General features: G+C 35.6%; 1 protein-coding gene across 1 annotated transcript; it reads right to left on the reverse strand.

The window, feature by feature from the left end:
• Positions 1-7,144: 7,144 nt before the first annotated feature.
• LOC133844038 (uncharacterized) lies at positions 7,145-8,113 on the reverse strand. Its single transcript, XM_062277854.1, has 2 exons — positions 8,028-8,113; positions 7,145-7,949 (listed from the first exon to the last, which is right to left on the reverse strand). Exons 1-2 carry the CDS (start codon positions 8,028-8,030, stop codon positions 7,179-7,181), a joined length of 774 nt encoding a protein of 257 aa, XP_062133838.1. The 5' UTR covers positions 8,031-8,113; the 3' UTR covers positions 7,145-7,178.
• Between the last annotated feature and the right edge of the window lie 14,853 nt (positions 8,114-22,966).

A 22,966-nucleotide genomic window follows, 5' to 3' on the forward strand; every position in this document is an offset into this window, starting at 1 on the left:
ACACAGGTAACAGGTAGCAGATTGCCTGTAAGCTGACCTCGCTTTTTGAAAAGATGGGGGGAAAAGTCTTCTTCTATGAATTGGAGCTGTGCGGCCTTGGCTTTGAAGTTCTGCCACTGGTAATTGGTTAATTATTAGGCTTCCATTGTGGCATCTACGCCTGGCGGCCATCACACAAACAACAACAACAACAGCAAAAAAAAAGAGGCATGTTCACTGAGCAGCTTCGTTTTCGATTACATAATTGGTCAATGCAAGCTTCTTGGATGCTAAATTCCATTTACAGTTCTTGCTAATTGTGGCACCGAAAAATGAAACGAAATATTCGAGAAATGATTTAAGCTGGCAAAAATTGACAAGCAAATTGCAAAAGGGAGATGGACAAGGACACATTTTGGCTTTGCTCACTAGGCTGGCTTCAGCTTTCAGCTTTTCACACAGCACATACACAAAACTAATAACATTTTTCCTGCCCCCACACGCACATGTGTGTGGCATGTGGCATGTGGCATGAGGCATGAGGCATGAGCAAACATACAATTTTTCATTTCGACACATTTTTGGATATCTTCAAAGCTGAAGTTGCGGCCTGTTCGTTATAAAATTAATAGCCTGACCACAATATTGTGTAATTTGAGGTTGGATTTAGGCTATGTGTACTTGTTCAACACGAGGATGCTGCATGCCACATGCCACATGCTGCAGCATGACAACAAAAACCAACAAACACTTTTTTGCTCACATTTTAATTAAGTTAAAATGTTTGTTGATATTTACAATAGCTCAACGCTTGGTTGTTGTTGGTGTTGTTGCAGAGCGTGTTGCAACCTTGCTTATTGCATGTTGCAGTGTGAAAATGCTCTTTAAACTATTACTATTCAAAAGTTTGTAGATCGTGCCACGCGCACCACAAACCGACGCAACTTCAGGCTTAACGCCAACAGTTTGTGGCCTGGCTGCAAATTCAACGTGCATTATAAAAAAAAAATATGCTTGTTAGCTTTTCATCGCCAATTAGCAGACGAGAAATCAAAGCTGCCACGTCGCACCGCATCGCATCGCATCGTGTGGCAGGCGGCAAATAGATCTCTGTGCTTGCCACTGATTAACGCGCGGCCATCAAAAGCGACGCTCAAGTGTCTCATAAACGTATTTTAAAGCACAAAGCTTGTTTAACCTTTAAGTGCGCATATACACACCATATACCATATTTATATGTATGGCTTATAGAGCTCTAAAGCGACCTCAAGTGGTGGAGTGTTAAAGAAAAATGAAGCTATTGACTGGGAGATACGAAAAAGAATACTCTATATATATGTCTATACAAAAATATCTATCATAAATATAGTTACCAAAATTTATGAAGAACTTTAATTTAATTTCATGATATATTATACTTAACTAATTTAACTAGATTAATATAGGATAAATTAACCGCTATTATTAAAGAGGGAGTACTTCTTATAATAAAAATATAATCTGAAAATTAAGATTCAATTTATAGAAATAAATATTTTAGAAAATATTTGTAAAATGCAATGCGAGTTTTATTAATTTAAAGACACATTTTATGCAGTACATTTAATAAAAAAAAGATGTTCTATAAGATTATTATAAAAGCAATATGAATAAGTATTATGAATTAGCTCAAGCTTTAAGAAAGTCTAGTATCAAGATTGTCTCCAACTAAATAGACACGACTCAGGTGACTTTTATTAGAGAACAGATATTGTTTTTTTTTAATCCGAGGTCTTATAAAGCTAACAATTTGTTTTTATCTCTAACTAACACTTTTCTATTTTTAAAGATGCATCTAGTGCGTCAAGTGAATTATATATCAGATAGGTGAAGTACTATAAAAAAGAGTAATATTTCACATGTCTGGAAGTATTTCAAAAGGTCAGACAACAAGTGCGGCGAGGAATACAAGACAAGCGGCAATACGTACAATTTTGTATGTCGGGTGATACTATCGGCTACAATCGATGGCACTATCGATTGCTCAAAATGTACTATCATTGAATATCGATGGCGCTTACTATCGAAACAACTAATACAAATTAGTTTTATTCCGCAATTATACGATTTTATGCAATATATCGTTTACTAAAGTCAGTTGAACACCGAGTTAGTTCCTTAAGTAAACTATAAAGAAATGAAATAAATATTCGAACAATAAAGTCAACTATCTGTATATTAGGTACTATCTTGTATGACTATAAATCAAAACTTAACTGCAACAGCAAAGTTCCCAATAAAGTTTTACTGTGTGCGTTACAAGTTACTTGATATAATGTTGCAACTTCTTATGAGAGCAACAAATGTTGCTTTAAATAAACAGGTGATATTTAACGAACACGCCCACGTCTCACACACTCACACACACACACACACACATAATGCCTACAGTGATTTTTGCTCATTTAAAAGAGCTGCATAAGTATGCGTGACGTGATTGTGATTGGAAGTATGAGTGTGAGTGTCTGTGTGTGTGTGTTGGTGACATGCTGAGGCTGTAATGCACAAATTAAATTCATAAATATGCACAAGTTTAATAACATTTCCGTTGGAGAGCTGTCAGAGAAAGACAAACGCTGGCATTCTGCAAAACGTTTTCACAACGCTTTTCACTTTGAGCCGAGCGCCCTCAAAAGTATGCAATGGAAATTCCACACGAAATCGATCGAGAGAACAAAACGAAAATGCGATGTACAAGCAGACAACAATGTTATTTAACTTGATTTTATTTGGTTTTATTTGTATTAAATTTGTCGTGATTATATTTACTTTAAACTGCACGCATTGTTGACATGCTGCTGAGCATTGTATCCCCACCCCCCCTCCCACCACACCGAAAACCAACCAAGTTGTCACCCAATCGCAATTGTCCTTCCGGCTAGTTCACAGAAATGATTGCTGAACATGCTTGCTGGCCCGCTTGTTGCTTTGATTTTTGTTTTGTTGTTCTGACATTTTTGCGACACACGCAATTTAATATGCAATAAGCGGGCTGTCAGTGACAGTTCTTGCCTCTCACTTTCACCTCCCCCCTCTTTTGTTGTTCTTTTAATACCTGTTACTCATGGGGTAGAAGGGTATTATAATTTAGTGACTGCTGGAAATTTATTGAAGGAAGGCAGAAGAAGTTATCTTCGACCCCATAAAGTAAAGAGGATATAGCCATGCCCGTTTATCTGTAATATTGTGGTTTATGGTATTTTCTGAATATAATAAATAGTATTTTGAGATATTTTGTATTTCTTGGTATATTCTGAATATAATATTATATTGATATACCAGAAAAACTCTTCGCTGTATTATAGTATTTTTTGGTATATTTATTAGGAATATTTTAATAATAATATCGCACTGTACTTTGTGATCTATTGATATGCCGAAGAAGCCTTCGAAATATTTTAGTATTTTTTTTTTCGTATATTAATTTCGTATATTAGGTATTATACCGCATTGATAAATCAAATACAGTCCTATATTTAAGTATTTTTGGTATATTTTTTTTGTATAATTTGAATGCGATAGTTTTTTAATATACCACAAGAAGCTTTCGACATATTTTAAATGTTTTTTTGTTTTATAAATGTGTTGTTTTATAAATGTGTTTAAAACTAATGCCCCATTGTACTTTATGGTATATTCAGAATGTACATATATTAGTATATGTATAAGAAAAAGCCATCGTCACATCTTTGTATTTTTATACCCGCTACCCCTAGGGTAGAAGGGTATTATAACTTTGTGCCGGCAGGAAATGTATGTAACAGGTAGAAGGAGGCATCTCCGACCCTATAAAGTATATATATTTTTGATCAGCGTCAACAGCCGAGACGATATAGCCATGTCCGTCTGTCCGTCCGTCCGTCTGTCCGTCTGTCCGTATGAACACCTAGATCTCAGAGACTATAAGAGATAGAGCTATAATTTTTTTTCGACAGCATTTGTTATGCTTGCACGCAGATCAAGTTTGTTTCAAATTTTTGCCACGCCCCTGCAAATCAAAAAAATCGAATAACAAGCGTAATTTTAAAGCTAGAGATACGAATTTTGGTATATACAGTAATAACTATAGTAGTTATGATCCCTGAAAATTTGGTTGCGATCAAAAAAAAAAAATTGTGGAAGTTATTAAAGAAATACTTTTGTATGGGCAAAAACGCCTACTTACTAGGGGTCTGAGTTGCTTTGGCTGACAATCTGGTATATTGTGCCGTCTATGGCATATTTTGAATGCGGTACTATATCGATATACCACATATACCATTTGCTATATTTTAAGTATTTTTGCAGTATATTTGGTATATTTTGAGAATAATACCGCAAAATATATTGCTTTTATTCAAAATGGGTAGCGGGTATCTCACAGTCGAGTACACTCGACTGTAGCTTTCTTACTTGTTTGTGGTAAATGTGGTTTCGGTATATTTAGGTACTTTTGGTATATTAATTTGAGACATTCTAACAATATTGTGGCACTGTAGTTTATGGTATATTCTGAATTTCGTAGTATACTTGTTATATTTTAGTATTTTGTTAACATTTTAATTTGGAATACTTTAAGAATATTTTAAACAACTTTAAGAACTATTCAGCTTTTTATTAAAAATGAGTAGCGCGTATCTCACAGTCGAGCACACTTAACTGTTGCTTGTTTTGTAATTCTGCTACCAAAATCATATACTCTTTTTCTCTCTGGGAAGCGCTTTTGTTCATTTCGACAGAAATAACGCTTACAAATTGAGTTGTTGGGTTGTGAATTGAAATCTGTACGGCGGCAATTTCAATTGAGTTTTCATTGAATTTGATGCAATTGATTTCATAATTAAAACACGCAGCGTAGCCACAGTGCGGAAAAATGTTAAGCTCTCCATTATCCGTGTTCTCTTTGGGAATCTTTCAGCCAGCTGAGGCGTGCGGCAATAAGCCAAGTAATTTATCTTGAGTGCTCGCTTAATGCTCAGCTCTGCTCTGCTCTGCACTTGTTGCTGTTGCTGTTGCTGTCGAGATGTATTAACGCGCAAGTGCATTAATTAAGCCTTTAAGGCGACCATGGCAACATGTGGCACTCGACTTTCCCCTTCCCCCATGAATATTCCAGCATCTTTTACAAGATTCACGCACAGTTTGAGTTGCAACAGGAAACGCCAGACGATGAGGGAAGAAGACTTGCACTAATTGGAGGCGCCATTTAAAGGCTCTTTTTTTATTGACAATAACTTTGGCCACGGCCAGCCACAGGCCAGCCAGTAACAAGAGCAAACAAGAAGGAAATTGTTGCGTATACGTAACGTGAAACTAACTAGTTGCACATAAAGTGTGCTAAATATAAAAGTTAACTGCTCAGCAAGTTATCAAAATGATTAATAAACTTTGCTCTCTTCTTGTTCTATGTGTGTGTGTGTGCGTGTGTGTAATGACACACTATAAATTCAGATTACTTGGAAATTGGTTTTATGAATACTTCGAACGAGACGATGTCATATTTTATTCATAAAGTTTCATTATTGCATTCCAGTTGGTTTCATTATGCATTTTATTGGAAACCCCTTTTTTACTGTTCAACAGTATTTCGTATCGATTTCGCGCAATTAATTCACCGAAAAAAACTCAGATTTCATTTGAATATGCTATGAAAAGGACGTTCAGCAATTTGTTTTTTGTTCACTTCCTATAAGGGCAAAAGGCGAAACGAAAATTCCACTGATATTTTATACTTTTTTTTTGTTGCTTTTATTAACAACGTGTATAATTTAGTGGAAGTGTAATTTAATAATTTACTGCCCGCCTGTATCTGTTTTTTTGAGGGGACTGTCTATTGAATTACATGAGATACTTTTTTTTGTATCATATTCCATTGGGAGTTCAATGAATGCTATAGCTGCTAAAATAAACCATGCAGAGTTACTTTAATACAAAAAGTATCATTTATTAACTATATATATTTTTAATGCAAGTGAAATTTAATAAACTACTCAGTTTTTTTCAGCTTGGAGTAATTTATTTGTTTTTAGTTGATGTTTGTTTTAAATATATATTTATTGCCCTTTACTTTAAAAGTTTTTTTTAGGAAATTGTATTATAAAAATAATTTTGAAATTGAAGATTAATCTTAAGCAGCTTCGTCTTCAAATAAAATAATTTCACATCGCAATAAAAGCTATGAATAATTTATTTGCTTTAAAATGCTTTAATTTTAATGTCTTGCTGTAATTTAGTGTTTTTATTTTGTCTGTAAAGAAATGTATTTTATTTATAGTAATTTCAAAGGTATAATGAGTAATTGAATTTATATTTATTTATAAGTTATCTTATAATATAATAATAAAATCAATAGTCTGTAAGAACTAAATTAATATTAGCGACTTCTGTATAGTAACTAGGTGCAAGCTAGTTGCTTTAGTAATGTATATATAGTTTATTTATATTTATATTTAACTGCAATTGTTTTTATTTGTTACAAAGATATACATATAAGTCTATACATTCAGTAGATTCATAATAAAAATTAAGAATTGCTAAATACTTCTGTGACAAAGTACAACAAACTCGCAACACCAGCTACTACAAAATGATTCTATAAGTGATTTAATATTTATATTGATTGATATATTTTTTTAATTAACATGAATAGCTATTTTTCTTTTGCCAAACATGAACATTATATTTCATAGGTATTATGAGCAATTGCAGAATTTTTTTCATAATAATTTCATAGGTATTATGAACAATGGCAGAATACTATACGTTTTAGAAGCTGCTGTTGACTCGAAATTAAACAAATTCTCATTGTTATGAAAATGAGAGTCAAATTATTTGTCGACGTATTATATGTTGAAATGTCGTTTATATTTGTATTTAATTTAAGCACTTTTTATTCTATTATATACATTTTTATACTTTAATAAGTAGTATTTACATATACTTTATAAGTATACAAAATTTGCAAAATATGCATTGCACTGAAAGCTCGGTTGAAAATATTTGCTTATAGTCGGTGTATAATTTACTGTATTCTATATTTAATATATAAATTATTGTAATTTTTAATATTTATAATAAAACGAATTCGTCTTGCAATAAAAGATTACAATTTATTCAAGTAAAAAAACATTAACAAGTGAAAAATTCAAACATTCAAAAATCAAATACAAATGCAATCCACTCTAGAATCTGTAACGACGGATGGCGCGATACTGATAACCATCCTTGGTGAGCACAGCACTCTCGCCATCGGCGGGTCCTTCGGCAACGACGTCGTCACCAAGAGGCGGCAAGTACTCCTGGGGAGCAGCCGGAGAGGCTTCCTTCAGCTCGACGGGCATCTCCTCGGGCTGTTTGTAGTGATAGCCATCGTCACGCAGCTCGGCTGTGGGCACATCGACCACACGGACATCAGCCTCAGGCTCAGGCTCGGGTTCGGGTTGCTCCTCGACAGCTGGCGCCTCGGTCTCGGCCACAACTGGTGCTGCCTCGGTGCTGACCTCCTCGGCTGCTGGTGGCAGATACTCACGTGCCACCTTGGGTTCGACGGCAGAGACAACTTCCTCGGTGTCATCGACCACAGGCACAGGTGCAGCTGGGGCAGCTGGAGTTGGCAGCGCAGCAGCAGCTGGGGGCAGATAGTTCTTGCTGGGTGGTGGCAAGTAGCGAGTGGACAGATGCGAGACATCGCGACGATTGCGATGACGCAGCTTGAGGCGACGCACAGTGCGATACTCGTAGCCCTCATCGCCTAAAACAGCGCTCGGCTGCTCGGTGGCATCGACAACATCGGCGGCGGGCAAATACTCCGTAACCGGAGGCACGAAATCCACCGCGGAGGCATCGACTAGCTCGGAGACATCGCGACGCAGCCGAGAGGCATCCTGGGGAGCAGCCAAAGCGGCGCTGGCAACGGCGGACAAAGTGAGCACACTGCTAAGCGAGAAGAATTTCTGTAGAAAAAAGAAGAAGTATTATTTTGTGGTATTCCAACATCCTTGTAGGCAAGTCTCTCTCGCTCTGTTTCTAACCATTTTTGGGCTGGTTTTTTTTTTGGATTTGGGTTAACGGCGTGTGGCAATTAAAAGTTGCTGGGACTGTTTGATGCCTTTGCTCTAGAGCACCGTCGAATTTATAGCTCAAAAACTTTGAGTTCGTCGTCCACTTCAAGCCAGCGCCAGCTCCAGCTCCAGTTTCAGTTTCATCTCCAACTTCAGCTACAGCTTGGGTTCAACTTAATTAAAAATCTTCACAAAACAACAAAAAAAAAGTAACGCACACATTTTGTTGCCTTTTTGGCTTTTCGAGTGCCACTTGAGATTCAGTTGCGTTGTTGCTTGTGAGCCAAGTCTATCCATGTGGCTTTGACTTTGGACGTTGCCTTGCATTAGTTTTTTTTTCTTTTCTGTGTTGTTGTTTTGTTTTCTTTTACAGTGCCTGCAATGTCAAGCCGTACACGCTGGGCTGCTTGACCTTTCCAGCGGCTATTGCTATTTGGCTTTGCCTTCTTTTTTTTTGGTGTACGTATTTTGGCCATCTCTTTTTTGCTGCTCTTTGCTGCCCCATTTCGGTCCAAGTAGTTCAGGTTCGGTTGAGGTGTTAATTTGCTGTCCACTCGAAACTCAAACTCTTAAATTCAAACTCAATCTCAAGTGCGGCTGCGGAAGTGCTACGCTTATTTATAGGCCTCTCTCTTCAGCTGAAACTGAAGTGCGCACTCGCTACGTTCTTGTGCCTTTGCGAACTCGCAACTCGCAAACAAAACTTGGCTTCATTTAAAATTTAAACTAATTATAACATTCTCAAATATGCAATGTAAATCTGTTTTGGCTTCGTGCCCGAGAGGCGGTTAAAGCGGCTATCAAATTGCAATCAGAAAACTTGTTGCGGAAATTAATTATTGATTACAACAATTCTTCCAGGCTGCTCTCTCTGAAAATCTGAATTTAAATACAACACACAGCATTTCTCATTAAATAGTCATAAGCATAATTACACTCACTCTCGTATGTCTGTCCACACCGCATGCCATTTGTAAATTGAATTCGACACTGTGGCAAAAATGGGCGACAACGCGTTATTTGCGGTAGCTTTTTGTTGCATTGTTAATGAACTCTGTCATTTGTTTTGGCCAATATGCCAATTGTGTACTGTGTGCTGTGTGGGCGTGGCCACATGGGCGTTCAAAAGTTGCGGTAAAACTCAAATGAAATGAAAAATCGAAGTTGAAAACGTTTTCGCCTCACATTTTTCACTTACCATTTCCACTTCGTCTATAACTCTCGCGAGTAATCTAATAAACGCGTAAGAGCTGCAAGTAAATCATTCCTTAGCTATCTCACACACACTCTCTGTTTATTGCCTTCTTTTGCTTCTCTTCGCTTGCTGCCTAAAAGGCGGCAACAACTTCCGTTAGCCACGCACATTTGCGCCTGAAAGTATGCTACACATTTTTTTCTGTTGGCTCTGCGACTTGTTGCTGTTGCTTCTGCTGTGAGCATCTCATTTGGCATTGGCCAGAACCCTCCTCTTGGCCTAAGAGCCACTCGTGTGCCATATTTTATGTGTCTAGGCTTGTGGAGCGCGAACATAATTTATAGTACAAGCTACAAGAAAGCAAAAGAGCACAACAAGAATTGAATGAACGACAAGCAAATACTATGTTGAGTAGGCAAAAAATATATAAACAGCATTTATTAAATTCTGTTAAGACTGTTAAGCGTAAGTGTGAAAGCTTAATGATGCTACGGGGTATAATTTTAATATTGGTTATATACACAATAAACTATTAAATTAGAATGAGGAAAAACACGGCTAGCGAATACTCTGTAAACAGCTAAGTTGGAAAACTTAAATTTAAATGGTATTTGTTAAATACTGTTGATATTGTAAAGCTAAGTTTTTAAGTTTTTAAGTTGCTACGGGGTATAAATTTAATATTGTTTATATATAAGGTAATTTCTTAACTAAGAATGTAACATAAAAGGGAACTGCTAGAAGTAAGTGAAAGACTGGCATTTACACTACAAGTATCTGGCATGGCAGAAGAAATTATAAATGGTATGATATAATATATGGCTGTTGAGATTTTAAAAGATTTGTATTATAGCTTTAATTTTCGTACACATATTTTATTAAAGCAAAGATGCTACAGAGTAAGATTTTATTATTTTAATGTTTATATTTTTCATTATACTTAATATTTTGAATTGAAATGTGCTAAAACTGCATTTCCTATAAATAAAGATACTAACTGTTGTATATTTTATAATTTTTATTTAATATATTCATTGGATTCAATATTTTAAAATTTATCTTAAAGAAAAGAAATGTGTAGAGTTTTTGTTATGGAAAGAACAAATCAAATTTGTCTTCAGTAAAATTTTATTACAGTATATAACATTTAATATATAATATAATTTAATATTTTTCATAAGACTTCATATTTCTAAATATTTGGCTTTTAATTTCCTATTTTATATTCCGCCAGACAACCCTTTCATCAACTTTCTCTACAGGGCATTCACACCAGTAACAACAACAGTGAATCTGTTGTGCTATAAATTGTGCGTGCCTCATTGATTTTTGTGCGGCTCTTGACTTGTGATTTTATTTAAAAGCGATTTTTTGTATGTCTATTTTGTTTGGCAATTTCGCTCAACACGAAACTTGTTCGTGTTTTTTTTTTTTGAACTCTGTGTGTGTGTAGGTGTGGTTAAGTGTGTGTGTGTGTGTTTGTTTTGTGTTGTTTGCTCTGTCAGTTTGAGGTTCAATTTACATGTTCCGCACAGTGTGGCATTCAACTGCCTCTCGATAAGATTGCTCTTGCTCTTGATGTTGTTGTTGCTGCTGTTGTTGTTGTTGAAGCTGAAGCGATAAAGGGCAACAGCTTAAAGAAGCTCCCAAAGGCTCATCGACCATTAGCCGCTGTAAAGTTAACCTGAGCTCCTGTTCAATCCTTTCCTCGACTTTTCTCCTTTCTTGTCTTGTCCAGGCGAACTCTTTAACCAGCTGAGGCCCAGCCCGCGGGCGGACAACAAGTTCGAAAATGTTTGCGTGCGCCACACGGCAAAAGGGCAGCGCCCCCGAAAAAAACAAGTAAGAAAGCTATCAGCTAAGTATGCACGACATTGAGATACCCGTATTAATTTTAAAATATATCAAATGAATAAATTTTTTTTTACAAATATACTAACTAGACACATAAAAATATATATACCGAATTATTATACCACAAAAATACAAAAATATACCAACGACTATACTTCAGTGTGTTCGACTGTTAGATACCAGCTATCCATTGGGTATTAAAGCAAAACAATGCGGTATTAATTTTAAAATATATAAATTAATATACCACAAGAATACCAAAATATACCAAAAGCTATATTTGGAATGTTGATATAGTACTAAGTACATGAAAAAATATGTATCAAATTCTTATATATCTATTGAGTATTGAAGCATAACAAGGCGGTATTCATTTTAAAATATACCAAGTTAACATACTACCATTTTGCCAGCCAATGCCATAGTAAGTAGGCGTTTTTACTTATATATCATATAATATTATTTCTACAATTTCTGCAATTATTTTTATCATAGCGAAATTTTCACAAAAAGTGTTGTCGAAGATAATCATATCTCCATCTTTCATAGTCTCTGAGATCTAGGTGTTCATACAGACAGACGGACAGACAGACATATATATATATATAATATATATATATATAATATATATAATAATATATAATATATATATATAACATATACAGTAGAATCCGGGCATAGCGACTTTCAAGGGACCGTTGTTATATTCGGAACACCCACTATCCAAAAGCTAAAAAATAAAATTTTGTTTATTTTATGGTTGCCATGGTTTTCAAAAAAAAAAAAAAATCATTTTTTAATCAATTCAATTTGTATGGGGACCCACCAAGTCATCGAATTTTCGTCTCAAAAACCGGACGGACGCTATAAGCGGCGTCGTTATAACTGGATTCTACTGTATATATATGTACTTTATTGGGTTGGAGATCCTCCTTCTGCCTGTTACATATATTTCATGGAAGCACAAAGTTATAATACCCTTTTACCATTTTTACGGGTAGCGGGTATAAAAAGAAAACAAATCTTGGTAGCAAGAAGAGTAGAGAGAAAAGAGAGAGTCTCTCTCCTTTGGTCCGCCTTAGTTTATGCAAATGTCGTAGCTTTTGTGTGCTCAGCACTTGTCCAAGTTTTTGGCGGCTGCCAGTTTTTGTAAGTTGGCCGTGGGCGCCAACCAGTTTGCTGCCGCATTTATTAAGTTAAAATATTTATATATTTTAAATAGGACAACAGCAGCAGAAGCAGCAGCAGCAGCAGTTGAGAAAAACAACCCGGAAAAAAAGGGTTTCACATTTTGCTTTTCTTCTTGAGATATCGATTGCCCCACAAAATTTATATGCGAAATATTTAAATTGCTTCTTTAGAGGCAGAGCGAGAAAGAGAGTTGCGAAAAACAGCTGGTACACGAGAATCCTTTTTGGGGTTAACAAATTTGTCAACTACCAACTGGCGACATGGACATGCATTTGCCATCATTCAATTTGGCGTCGGCGTTGCGCATACGCAGCGTTGACGCTGCTCTTCTCATTAATTGGGCTATAAATTTACACTAACTCTGTGACAGCTCCATTTAAATTCATTCAGCAGACGTAAGCCAAATGTCACATATGTCACATATGTTACTAAGTCTAAACCCCTAGCCAAGGATTTACCTTTGCCATAATTAAGCCACGGCTTGTTAACACGTCGCAAAATTTGCTGGCTAAGAGCCGACAGACAGACAGACAGCCGGAGAGTGACAGCTAATGTGCCACAAGTCACTTCTGGCTGACAGAGCTATTGAAAAATTGATGAGCTGCGAGTGAGCAAGAGAGAGAGAGAGAGAGAGAGCAATGATAACACATTCTGACATCATAATACATAAATCCATAAGCATTTCCTCGCTCGCCCGTTGAGAAGCTGTCAGTAAAAATAAATAGCAAAAATTGTGATTGAAAATTGTGGCAGCCAAATGCCATCAGACCGTTTCCGTTTCCGGCTATGCCTAGCCAACAAAATCTGATAAATCTAAATACGAAGGTGTTGGAAGCTATGCGAGTGATGGAAGTGATTTACTTGCTTTTAGTCAATAACGTGTCTCTGTCGTTCTCTCTCGCTTGCTGCTTAAAGTCACTTCAAGTCAGCGAAACGGAGCTGAAAAAGCCGTTTATAAATAGATTGCAATTGATTGGCAGCATAGCACAATAATTATCTAGGCAATGGAGCGAGCTGTTACAGATAGAGTCTTTAAGAATAATGTGGAGATGGTTGATTATAAATATAGCAAATGTATTTTGAGTAGGTCGCAGAGAGAATTGAAATGCTTGCTGAGTAGTCAAATAAATGTTATTAAAAGATGCGTCAAATTTTGGTTATAATTGATTGATAGCTTGTAGCATAGAATTGATAATTGATGATGGCTTTTAAAGTTATTTTATGTGTTCTTTAAATTGTCTTCTTTTTAAATTAAAATGACATCTCTAAAATTAAACTGCTTTGGCAGGCAATCTCGTATATTTTATTTGTTTTAAAATTAAAAAAGGGGGAAAAGTGTTGGCATTCCTTAAGCAAGAAAGTATTAAAAAGTATTCCAAAATGCTGTTACCGCTTTGAAAATTAGCTGTGTTCAAATTTGAAAAGTGAAAGGGATTACCTAACTGTATGCCTTATTTAAGGAATCTTTCTTTTTTCGAAAACAAAAATAAGGTAATTAGCATCTTTAAAGCTATGTCGAAATCGGGCAAGTCAAATGGATATCATAATGATGATGGCTTTTAAAGGTATTATAATGAAATGTACCATGCATTTTTAAAATACTCTTCCTTTTTCTAAATTCTCTTCCATTTTTCCAAATTGAAATTGACGAAACATCTCTAGCGTTCTTAAAATTGTGTTGAAATCTCAAAATGTTCTTTTTTTCTAAATTGAAAATGAAAAAGGCATATCAGGAAAGAAAGTATTAGAAGCCAAAAATTATCATTATTTTTCCAAATTAAAAATGAGAGAACATGTTTGCCTTTCTAAAGGCAATGTCGTAATCTCTGAGTCAAAAGGATTCCCGAATCGATGATGGCTTTTAAAAGAATTATATTAAAATGTGTTTTGTATTCTTTGAATCTCTTTATCTTTTGAGAGAAAAAAATATGATATTCTAACATTTGCTTTTTAATTTTCCTACTTCACAATGAGAACATCTTCAGCTCTCTTAAAGCTGTTCCGAAATCAGGCAAGAAAGTATTACAATGCCCAAATTCTCTATCTTTTTTTCCTAATTGAAAATAAGAAAACATCTTCAGCACTCTTAAAGTTGAGTCGAAATCTTGCAAGTTAAAAGGATTTCCTAATCTGCGCCAAACTACTGCACAGATAAAAGTACAGCTAGTCAAAGAACATAGAAAGAAAAAAAGCCATTTATAAAATTAGTATGCTGCTTGCAACACTCGAGCCACATTCATAATGCAAGCTTCGCCCATAGTAAACTTTCATTTAGCTTTGGGCCAAGTAAATGAACATGCTTGTGCTCAAAGTAGGCAAAAGCAAACTCGAGTCGAATACGACATCATAAATATTTATAAACTTTAAAAGCAGAATCAAATCGAATCGAAACGGAATGGCATCGAGCCGAAAATCGATGGCATTGTCAAGGTTGCCATTAGTGCCACGCCCACATGCTTCCACTCCCCCTATTTATATAGGCCGTGCCGGCTCAAGTGTTGTGACTATGCATATTTAAAATTCAATTTAAATTCACGCAGTCGGAAAATGCGTGTTAAATAAAAACAGAAAATCGAAGCTTAGCAATTATGAAAAGCTCTCGCTCTTCTCCCCCGCCATAAAACAAGGACAATGTCCTGCTCCTTGGTTATTATCCTGTCTATTTATGGCACACAGCTCGGAAGTGCCTCGTCGTCGATGAAGATATAAAGATGAAGATAAAAATATGTATGTATATAAAATGTGATGTTAAAAATCATGAAGAGGGCACAAAGGATGTAGCCGAAGGTGGTTTATCCTTATGTTCTAACGTTGCTCCAATTAGCTGCGCAGTCAGCTGTAATAATTAACTCGTTGCTTGTTGTGGAATTTTTCGTAGCTTTTGCTGCTCAACGTTGCGTATGCGCAATATTCTGCTACTGCTACAGGTTGACTTTGATGGTTCACTGTTGCCCTTTCCAAAGTCATATTTCATTAAAAATCGACTCGAGAGTGGGCGTGGCAGGTGGCCGCACCTGAGGCGCTGTTAATTTCCCCAGACACCTTGCAATTGGCGGCGGATGGAAGAACAGAGGGAGAAGCGGGAAAAAAAAGAAACGCTGCAGTTGAAAAGAAGCTGCTGTGGCGGCAACAAATGAGAATGAAAACAAATAAGCATAAAAATGGTTAGGAATGGAACGCACAACTCAAACGAGGGTCAACAACAGTCGCTGCCTCAGTCACAGTCACAGTCAGAGTCGCAGTCACAATAACAATTTGATTTCTGTTTTCTGTTTGCTTGGCCGCTTCGTCAGTTTTGTGTACGTGGTATTTGTCTGTTTATTTGCTTTATTTGCGCTGTTTGTCTTGCCAGGCACAGGAAGGACAGAGCTCGCGACCCACAAAGTGGGTTGGAGAGAGGGGAGTGGGGGAAGCGTAACGAGACCTTTGGCTGAGCTGCTTTGCTGTGGCTATTTAATTTACAATTTACATTCAAATTTACCTTCGACAGCTGCAGCTGCAAGCAAAACTTTTCTTTCTACTTCTTTCCTTTTCTTTTTTATTTTGGCAAAGTTCAATGAACAGAACACAGACAGGATAATGACTCCATTTCAATTAGATGAGCAGCATTACAGAGGGGAGGGAGTAGAGGTTCGGATACCTGCCCCATGGGTATTCAACGATTTATGCTTTTTAATTAGGTTTCCATTTCAAAATCGACGCAGACGTCTCGTATTTCACTTTTATTTCGTCTTCAATTACTTTTAATTATTCGCCATTTGTTTGCGCTTCCTCGATGCCACATTACTCCAATTTTCTCTCTTGTTATACCCGCTACTCATAGGGTTGAAGGGTATTATACATTTGTGCCTCTATGAAACGTAACTCCGACCAACAACCGAGACTGTCTGCTCGTCTGTCTATCCATTCGTTCCTATGAAGATCTCACAAGATTTTTAAGGAATACTTTTGCTTGGGAAAAACGCCAAATATATTGGTAAATTTTAGTATTTGTGCAGTATCATACTCTGAAATAATACCGCACTATTTTGCATTTATTCAAAGTAGGTATCGTGTATCACACAGTCGAGGACACGCGACTGTATCTTTCCTTCTTTTTTTAATAAAAACTAGATGATGAATATACTAAATATAGCTATTAGCTTATTTTAGTATTTTGGTGCTTATTAATATATTAAATAGGTATATGTATTTTGTTTGGAATGTAGTACTATTCAATGTAGCAAGTATAGCCTTCGGTATATTTTTAGTACTTTGCGGTATACTAATTTGGTATATTTTAAAATGCAATATCAGTTTTGTTTGGCAGTCTGGTATATTTTGGACTTTAAGTTATATTTTGAATGTAGCACTATTCAATATACCAAATATAGCCTTTGATATATTAGAGTATTTTTGGAGGTATTAATTTGGTATATTTTAAAAATCTGTAGCGGGTATCTCACAGTCCAGCACACTCAACTGTGCATTTCTTACTTGTTCCCTTTCTTCTCCTCTGTTTTTTATACATAATATGAAATAATTGTGCCACTACAACAATTGACAGCAGCAACAATAACAATTGCCGTGCCGCTTAAATGAGTTTCGTGCGGCGGCGTTGCCTCGAATTCAATTTAAGTGGCAAACAGACACTAAAGGACATTCGCCTCACACACACACACACACACACACAAACACTTTCGCATTTATACTAATATAGAGAGGACAGAACACTTGTCAAGCTCCTTCAGCTTGCTGCTTGCTGCTTGTGGAGTCGTTGGCGTTGTGTTTGTTTGACTGTTTGTCAGTTTGTTTTGTTTGTTGTAGTTGTTAGAAGCCAAATGGCTTTCAATTAAAATTGTAGCCTAGCACCAGTTGTCGATTTAATTAGTTTGCAAAGTGACGTACGCTATGCACAGGGTGCGCACAGGGTGTTCACAGTAAGTGGAATTGCAGTGGGATAATGGAATTTGAATCTGGGCTGTGCATAGCAAAAATTCGGGGTGTATAGAGGATGCGCTTTGGAATATTAAACTATTCTTATTTAAATATGATTTGAAAATTGTTTTATTAAAATTTGAATTTGGAGTTGCATTTAGACGCTTATAATTGTTATTTATAATACATGTATATTTCTATTACTAGTCTTGCTTGTTATTGTTATTTATAATACATGTATTTATCTATTCAAGCAATTCAACTGCTTGTCAAGAGTATTTCAAGGCTTTCAGAAGTAATATCTAATTCTATTTTTAGGGGTCTCTTATTTATAATAAGTTTTTACATATTTTCGTAGAGGGTATATTAGAGTTTTTCTATTGAATTTCTAGTTAATTTTAAGCCGCATGATTTTGTTATTATAATGGTGGCCCTAGAATTAAATACTTTAGTCAGGGTTACTTAAACTCTTAGTATATTTTACTTTGTTCTATTTTCTAATTATGAGTTTAATGGCAGCTGATTTTTATTAAAGTCTTCTTTACAGCTTGTTGTGTTGAAGTTGAAGTTAATGTCAACATTGAATAATTTATTGTTAATGTAGACTGAGAATTAAATTCTTTGCCCAGGGAACCTCAGACATTTTGCAAAATTTACTTTATTACATTTCCTAATTCATAATTTAGTGGGAGCTGATTTATATAGAAGATTTCCTACACTATTTCGTTTTTCCTAATTTCTCATTTTGACATACGATGATTTATAACACAGTTTTAAATATGTTTGCGGTATTTAGAATGAAGCATTCTTTACAGCTTGATTAATGTATTATTAATACATTTTTTTATTATAATTGTGTCGTTATATCTTCAATTTTTTTTTAAAGTTTATGCTCTTTTCTAATTTCTAATTTAAACGTAGGTGATTTGTAATAAACTTTTACATATGTTTGTAGTATTTATAGAAGAGTCTTTTTTACAGTAATGTTGGGGCTTATTTGCCATGACAATTGAGCATCTTTTAGAACTTTGAAGACAAGCTGTTGAGCTGGCAATTAAGTGTGAGCAGAACACAAATTTTGTTGAGTTGCTGGCAATCTATGCTCGCATTTCTTGCAGTGTAATTACCTTTTGTCTTCGAAGGCGAAAAAACAATAAATACTTATATAGTCGTAAATGGCAATGTCTTGGCAATTTCTAGAGCAGCTTGTGCTGTTCCTCGATGCTCTTGTTTTCCGCTTCCAATTATGGCCAGGTTTCCAGGCGCACCCACACGCCATTCCATGAGGTTTACGTCCATGTCTATGTCCATGGACCTCGGTCCAGTTGCGGAGTTTGGCGTCCACTTCTTTGTGTGTCTGTTTGCCTCGCTGCGCATTAAATTGAGCTTAATTGGAAATTACATCCAAGTGCTATTGTTGTTATTATGTAGCAACCAAACACACAGAGCAAGAGAGAGAGAGGAGAGAGACAAGCACTTACATATGCATTACATAAACTGATTCCGTTGAGCGCCGTTGCTCTCAAGTTAATATAATTAGTTTCGGTGTAAAATTATAAACGTCAACCGCCGGCATTAACACACAACAGAACACAGATGCACACATGCTTAAACACACTCACACACATGTACACTCGTACTTACACACACCCTTTGACTCATACACACACTCGACCCTGGCCAAAGCTCTTGTGGCTTAAAGGAGTAAAATGAGCGATTCACTTGTATGGGTCACACACACACAATCAAATTCAAGTAAGAAAGCTACAATCGAGTATGCTCGACTATGAGATACCTGAAATATTTTTAATAAATGCAAAATAGGGCAGTATTCATTTTTAAAATATATTAATTGAATATACCACAAAAATACTAAAAATACACCAAAGGATATTTTAGGTATATTGATACAGCATTACAAGAAAATATACCATAGAGCAAAATATACCAGATTTAAAATATATATATATATATATATATATATATATATATATATATATAATATATATATATTAATATACCGCAAAAATACCAAGAATTTACCAAAGGCTATATTTGGTATTGATATTACAATAAAAATATACTATAGAGTGCAAAATATACCAGATTGCCAGCTTTAATAACTTCTACTAATTTTATCTCAACGCAAATTTTCAGGAAACAAAAAGATCATAGTTATTATTGTATATACCAAAAATTTCGATTCTAGCTTCTAAATTACGCTTAGTATTTTTCTGTTTTATTTGAAAGTGGAAGCAACTTGATATGTGTGCAAATATAACAAGTGCTGTCGAAAAAAATTATATCCTTATCTATTATTGTCTTTGAGATCTAGGTGTTAATAAGGACGGACAGGCAGACAGACGGACAGACAGGCATGACTATATCGTCTCGGTTGTTAACGCTGATCAATAATATAAATACAGTATAGCGTTGAAGATGCCTCCTTCTACCTGCTACATACATTTTCTGAAGTAATAATACCCTTCTACACTAAGTATAGCGGGTATAAGCACTCGTATATACACTCACTCTCACACTCACACGCACTCACATCATGGGGTATTAAAGTTTTGCAGCTGGCAGTTAGTCAGCCCACGCGGTTTTCAATCACGCCCCCTTTTTGGACGGACGACTGTTTTGCTTGCAGCACGTGTCGAATAGGATGCCCCGAAAGCCGCAGGATATTTCCGTTCAATATTTGCACAATTTCCTATATTTGCACACAACACAATTTGCTGTGCGCTCAGCCCTTTCTCCCTGCCCCCTCTTCACGTGATGATTATGAAAAATTTACATGCGTTGCTCACTTTTTCGTAAAGAATTTTAGATTATTTTTTGACGCCGAAAATGATGATGCTGCGCAAATAAGTGTAAAATGATCAAAATGACAGACAAGTTGATGTTGTTGTTGCTCCGGTTTTAATTAAACTGCAAAGCGTATTACGTATACGCAGCATATCACAGCAACTAAGTACAGGGTGCTTTAATTCAGAACCTGAAATGCATTCAACTGTGCGTGAAAATACGCTGACAACCAGCAGCAGCAGCAACAATAATAATAAAGTAAGCTGAGAGAAAGAGTTGAGAGCGCGCGCCAAAAAACTTTTGAAGTTGCCACAAAATTGCGTTAACTTTTCGAGTAAGTCACTTGATTATTTTTCGAGGCGAGGTGGCGCAATGCCTTTTCTTTTCTTTTCTTTTGGTCTTAAATGAAGCGCTTTTCGTCGCCCATTTGTCAGACTAACTGACCTTGGCTTGATTTGGGTTCCGAATTTACGAGTTGGCGACGCTTAGCGCGTAATTGAGACAATTAAATTGACTTTGACAATGGGTTGCTTTCCTTTCCTTCGTCCGTCCTGGCTGGCATAAAAGGAAGCTTGGCAAATCAACAGCAAAGCGAAATATAATAAATAATCTGTGGAAATTTGAGAACCTTTTTTTTGGTACAACAGGGAAAACCTTTAAGTTGTAATTAAATTTTTCGTGCTACAACTTAAGCTGGGTGCAACTCCGCGTGTGGCAGCTGTGGCATAACTGAACAGAGAGACTACAATCAAGAGTCGCAGCCACTGTTTAGTATGCATTGCATTTTGTGACTCCTCCTTGCAGCTTTGTGTTTGTGGCAGCAGGCAGGCAGGCAGCTTAAGTTTGCCGACAAGCTGCGACTGATTTTATTATGCAGAAAGCGATACACACACAGAGAGGCAGAGAACAACTTTGAGCATCCTTGATTCCCTTACCTTTCCTTTCCTTACCTTCATCATCAGCTGAGCAGATGGACGCGTAATTGGAGCGTAATGTGTTAAGGTGACAGTCACGTGAACTGCGTCTAATTTGCTGCCAGTTTTGCTGCCCCCCACAACTGTTGCATATTGCATGAAGTGATTACATTTTGTTTGCCTTCCACCATAGACAACAACCACGAAGACGACGACTAGAGAAATACATGTTTCTCAGTTCCCGCAGCGCATGCAAATGATGTCTGGGACTCAAATCAAAGCTCAGAGCAACAGCAGCAGCAGCTTAACTGAAACCTGGTAAATCACTAGGCCAATTGCACTGATTGGATTTGTAATTATTGTGTTTTACTTACAGCAGATTAATTACTTAGCTCAATTCGCAAGATTTGGTTCGATAATTCGATGTTGTGATTGCTAATGTTGAAACACTTTTGTAAATACAAAACTTGAACCAAATATATGACTTAAATAACATTAAATGAATTTGGTTTTACATTGAAGATATAACATACAACAATTTTATTTAAATAATTTTTATTTTTAGCGTTATGTAGATAAACTTCCTCTACAAATTTTATGTACTATTCGTTTTGTTATCTCTAAATTGGCTTGTACTCTTTTTGTTATTCTCCCTAAACATATACACTATGTATTCTAAATATCTCTTCCCACATTCTAATAAATTGTTCTATATACAGAAAAACAGTCGCTTAGACTCTTGTCATGTTATAGAGAACTCATACATAAATTCTTAAATTAAAGTAAAATTAAATCAGGAAACAAAAAGTTAGGAAAGTTGAAGAATTATTCATGTTGCTTTTTAACAAATTCATGTTGCTTTAAAACACATACATTGATGCAAACAAACATACATACATATATACATAACTTAATTTAAAGTTTAAACAAAAAATAAGTGACTTAGAAAATGAGCACACAATTTCAATCTCGCAATAAATAGAATGTTTTGTTCAGATTGACTAACATAATTTTCTGAGCTATCAAAAGCACAAAAGATTGAAGATTGACTGCTCCAATTTTATTTACAACATATCCAATGCAAAAACTTTATTTTAAATTTCAACTGTAACATTGTTAAATCAAACTAAAATATAAATATAAACAAGTAACACAGCAAAATATGAGTCTGCTTGACTGTGAGATACCCGTACCCTCTCCTAATTAAAGCAAAACAGTGCGGTATTTTTATTTAAAAATATCAAATTACCGAAAGAAAACTGAATATAACATGTAAATATTCCAACAGTGCGGTATTGTCATTTAAGTATAACAAATTAATATACCAAAAAAATACTGAAGAATAACAAGATAAAACAAGACAATGCTGAATATACTGATGCATAAATATTTAAATGAAATTGTCCTGAGCTTTATGGGATTTCTTAACTGACCCAACCTCATGGAAAGGAACAAGCTTAAAACACTTTTTATTTTATTACACTGACTAAAAATAGCAAAATCGTACGAAAATGCAGTTAAAAATGTTGCTCAAAGTTCCTTACATTTGAGTTTGTTTTTTAATTTAGCAAACAAAGAACAAACGAAGCTTAAAATTCTTGAATAAGCTTCAAACTTGGTTTTATTCAAATTACTTGAAATATAGACAAATATTTCCCTCTGAATTGCCTCAATTAGTGAATTTATCTTCATCAAGTAAATTGATTTATTTTTAGTGAATTTATCTTTGCTGTTGCAGGTAAATCTATTGTAAATATAATTCTGATTGAATTTTGGCATTTAAAAGCATTTGGCATAGCTGTATTTTTTTTGTTTACGAACGAGAGTAACTGAAATAATATTTGCATATCTAGGTTTTGAAAATGCAAATTCGCCTTGCAACTTGCAACTTTGCATGTCTCTATTTGATTTTCGGGCCACTCACAATGCCTCCTCCGTATTTGCTGTTCCCATTGATGGGCAGCACAATAAAGCTTCATCTCTACTCAGTTGCATACAATTTCGGGTTTCGTTTGGTTTTGTTGTTTGTT

Source organism: Drosophila sulfurigaster, chromosome 3, assembly GCF_023558435.1.
Source record: "Drosophila sulfurigaster albostrigata strain 15112-1811.04 chromosome 3, ASM2355843v2, whole genome shotgun sequence".
NCBI lineage: Eukaryota > Metazoa > Arthropoda > Insecta > Diptera > Drosophilidae > Drosophila > Drosophila sulfurigaster.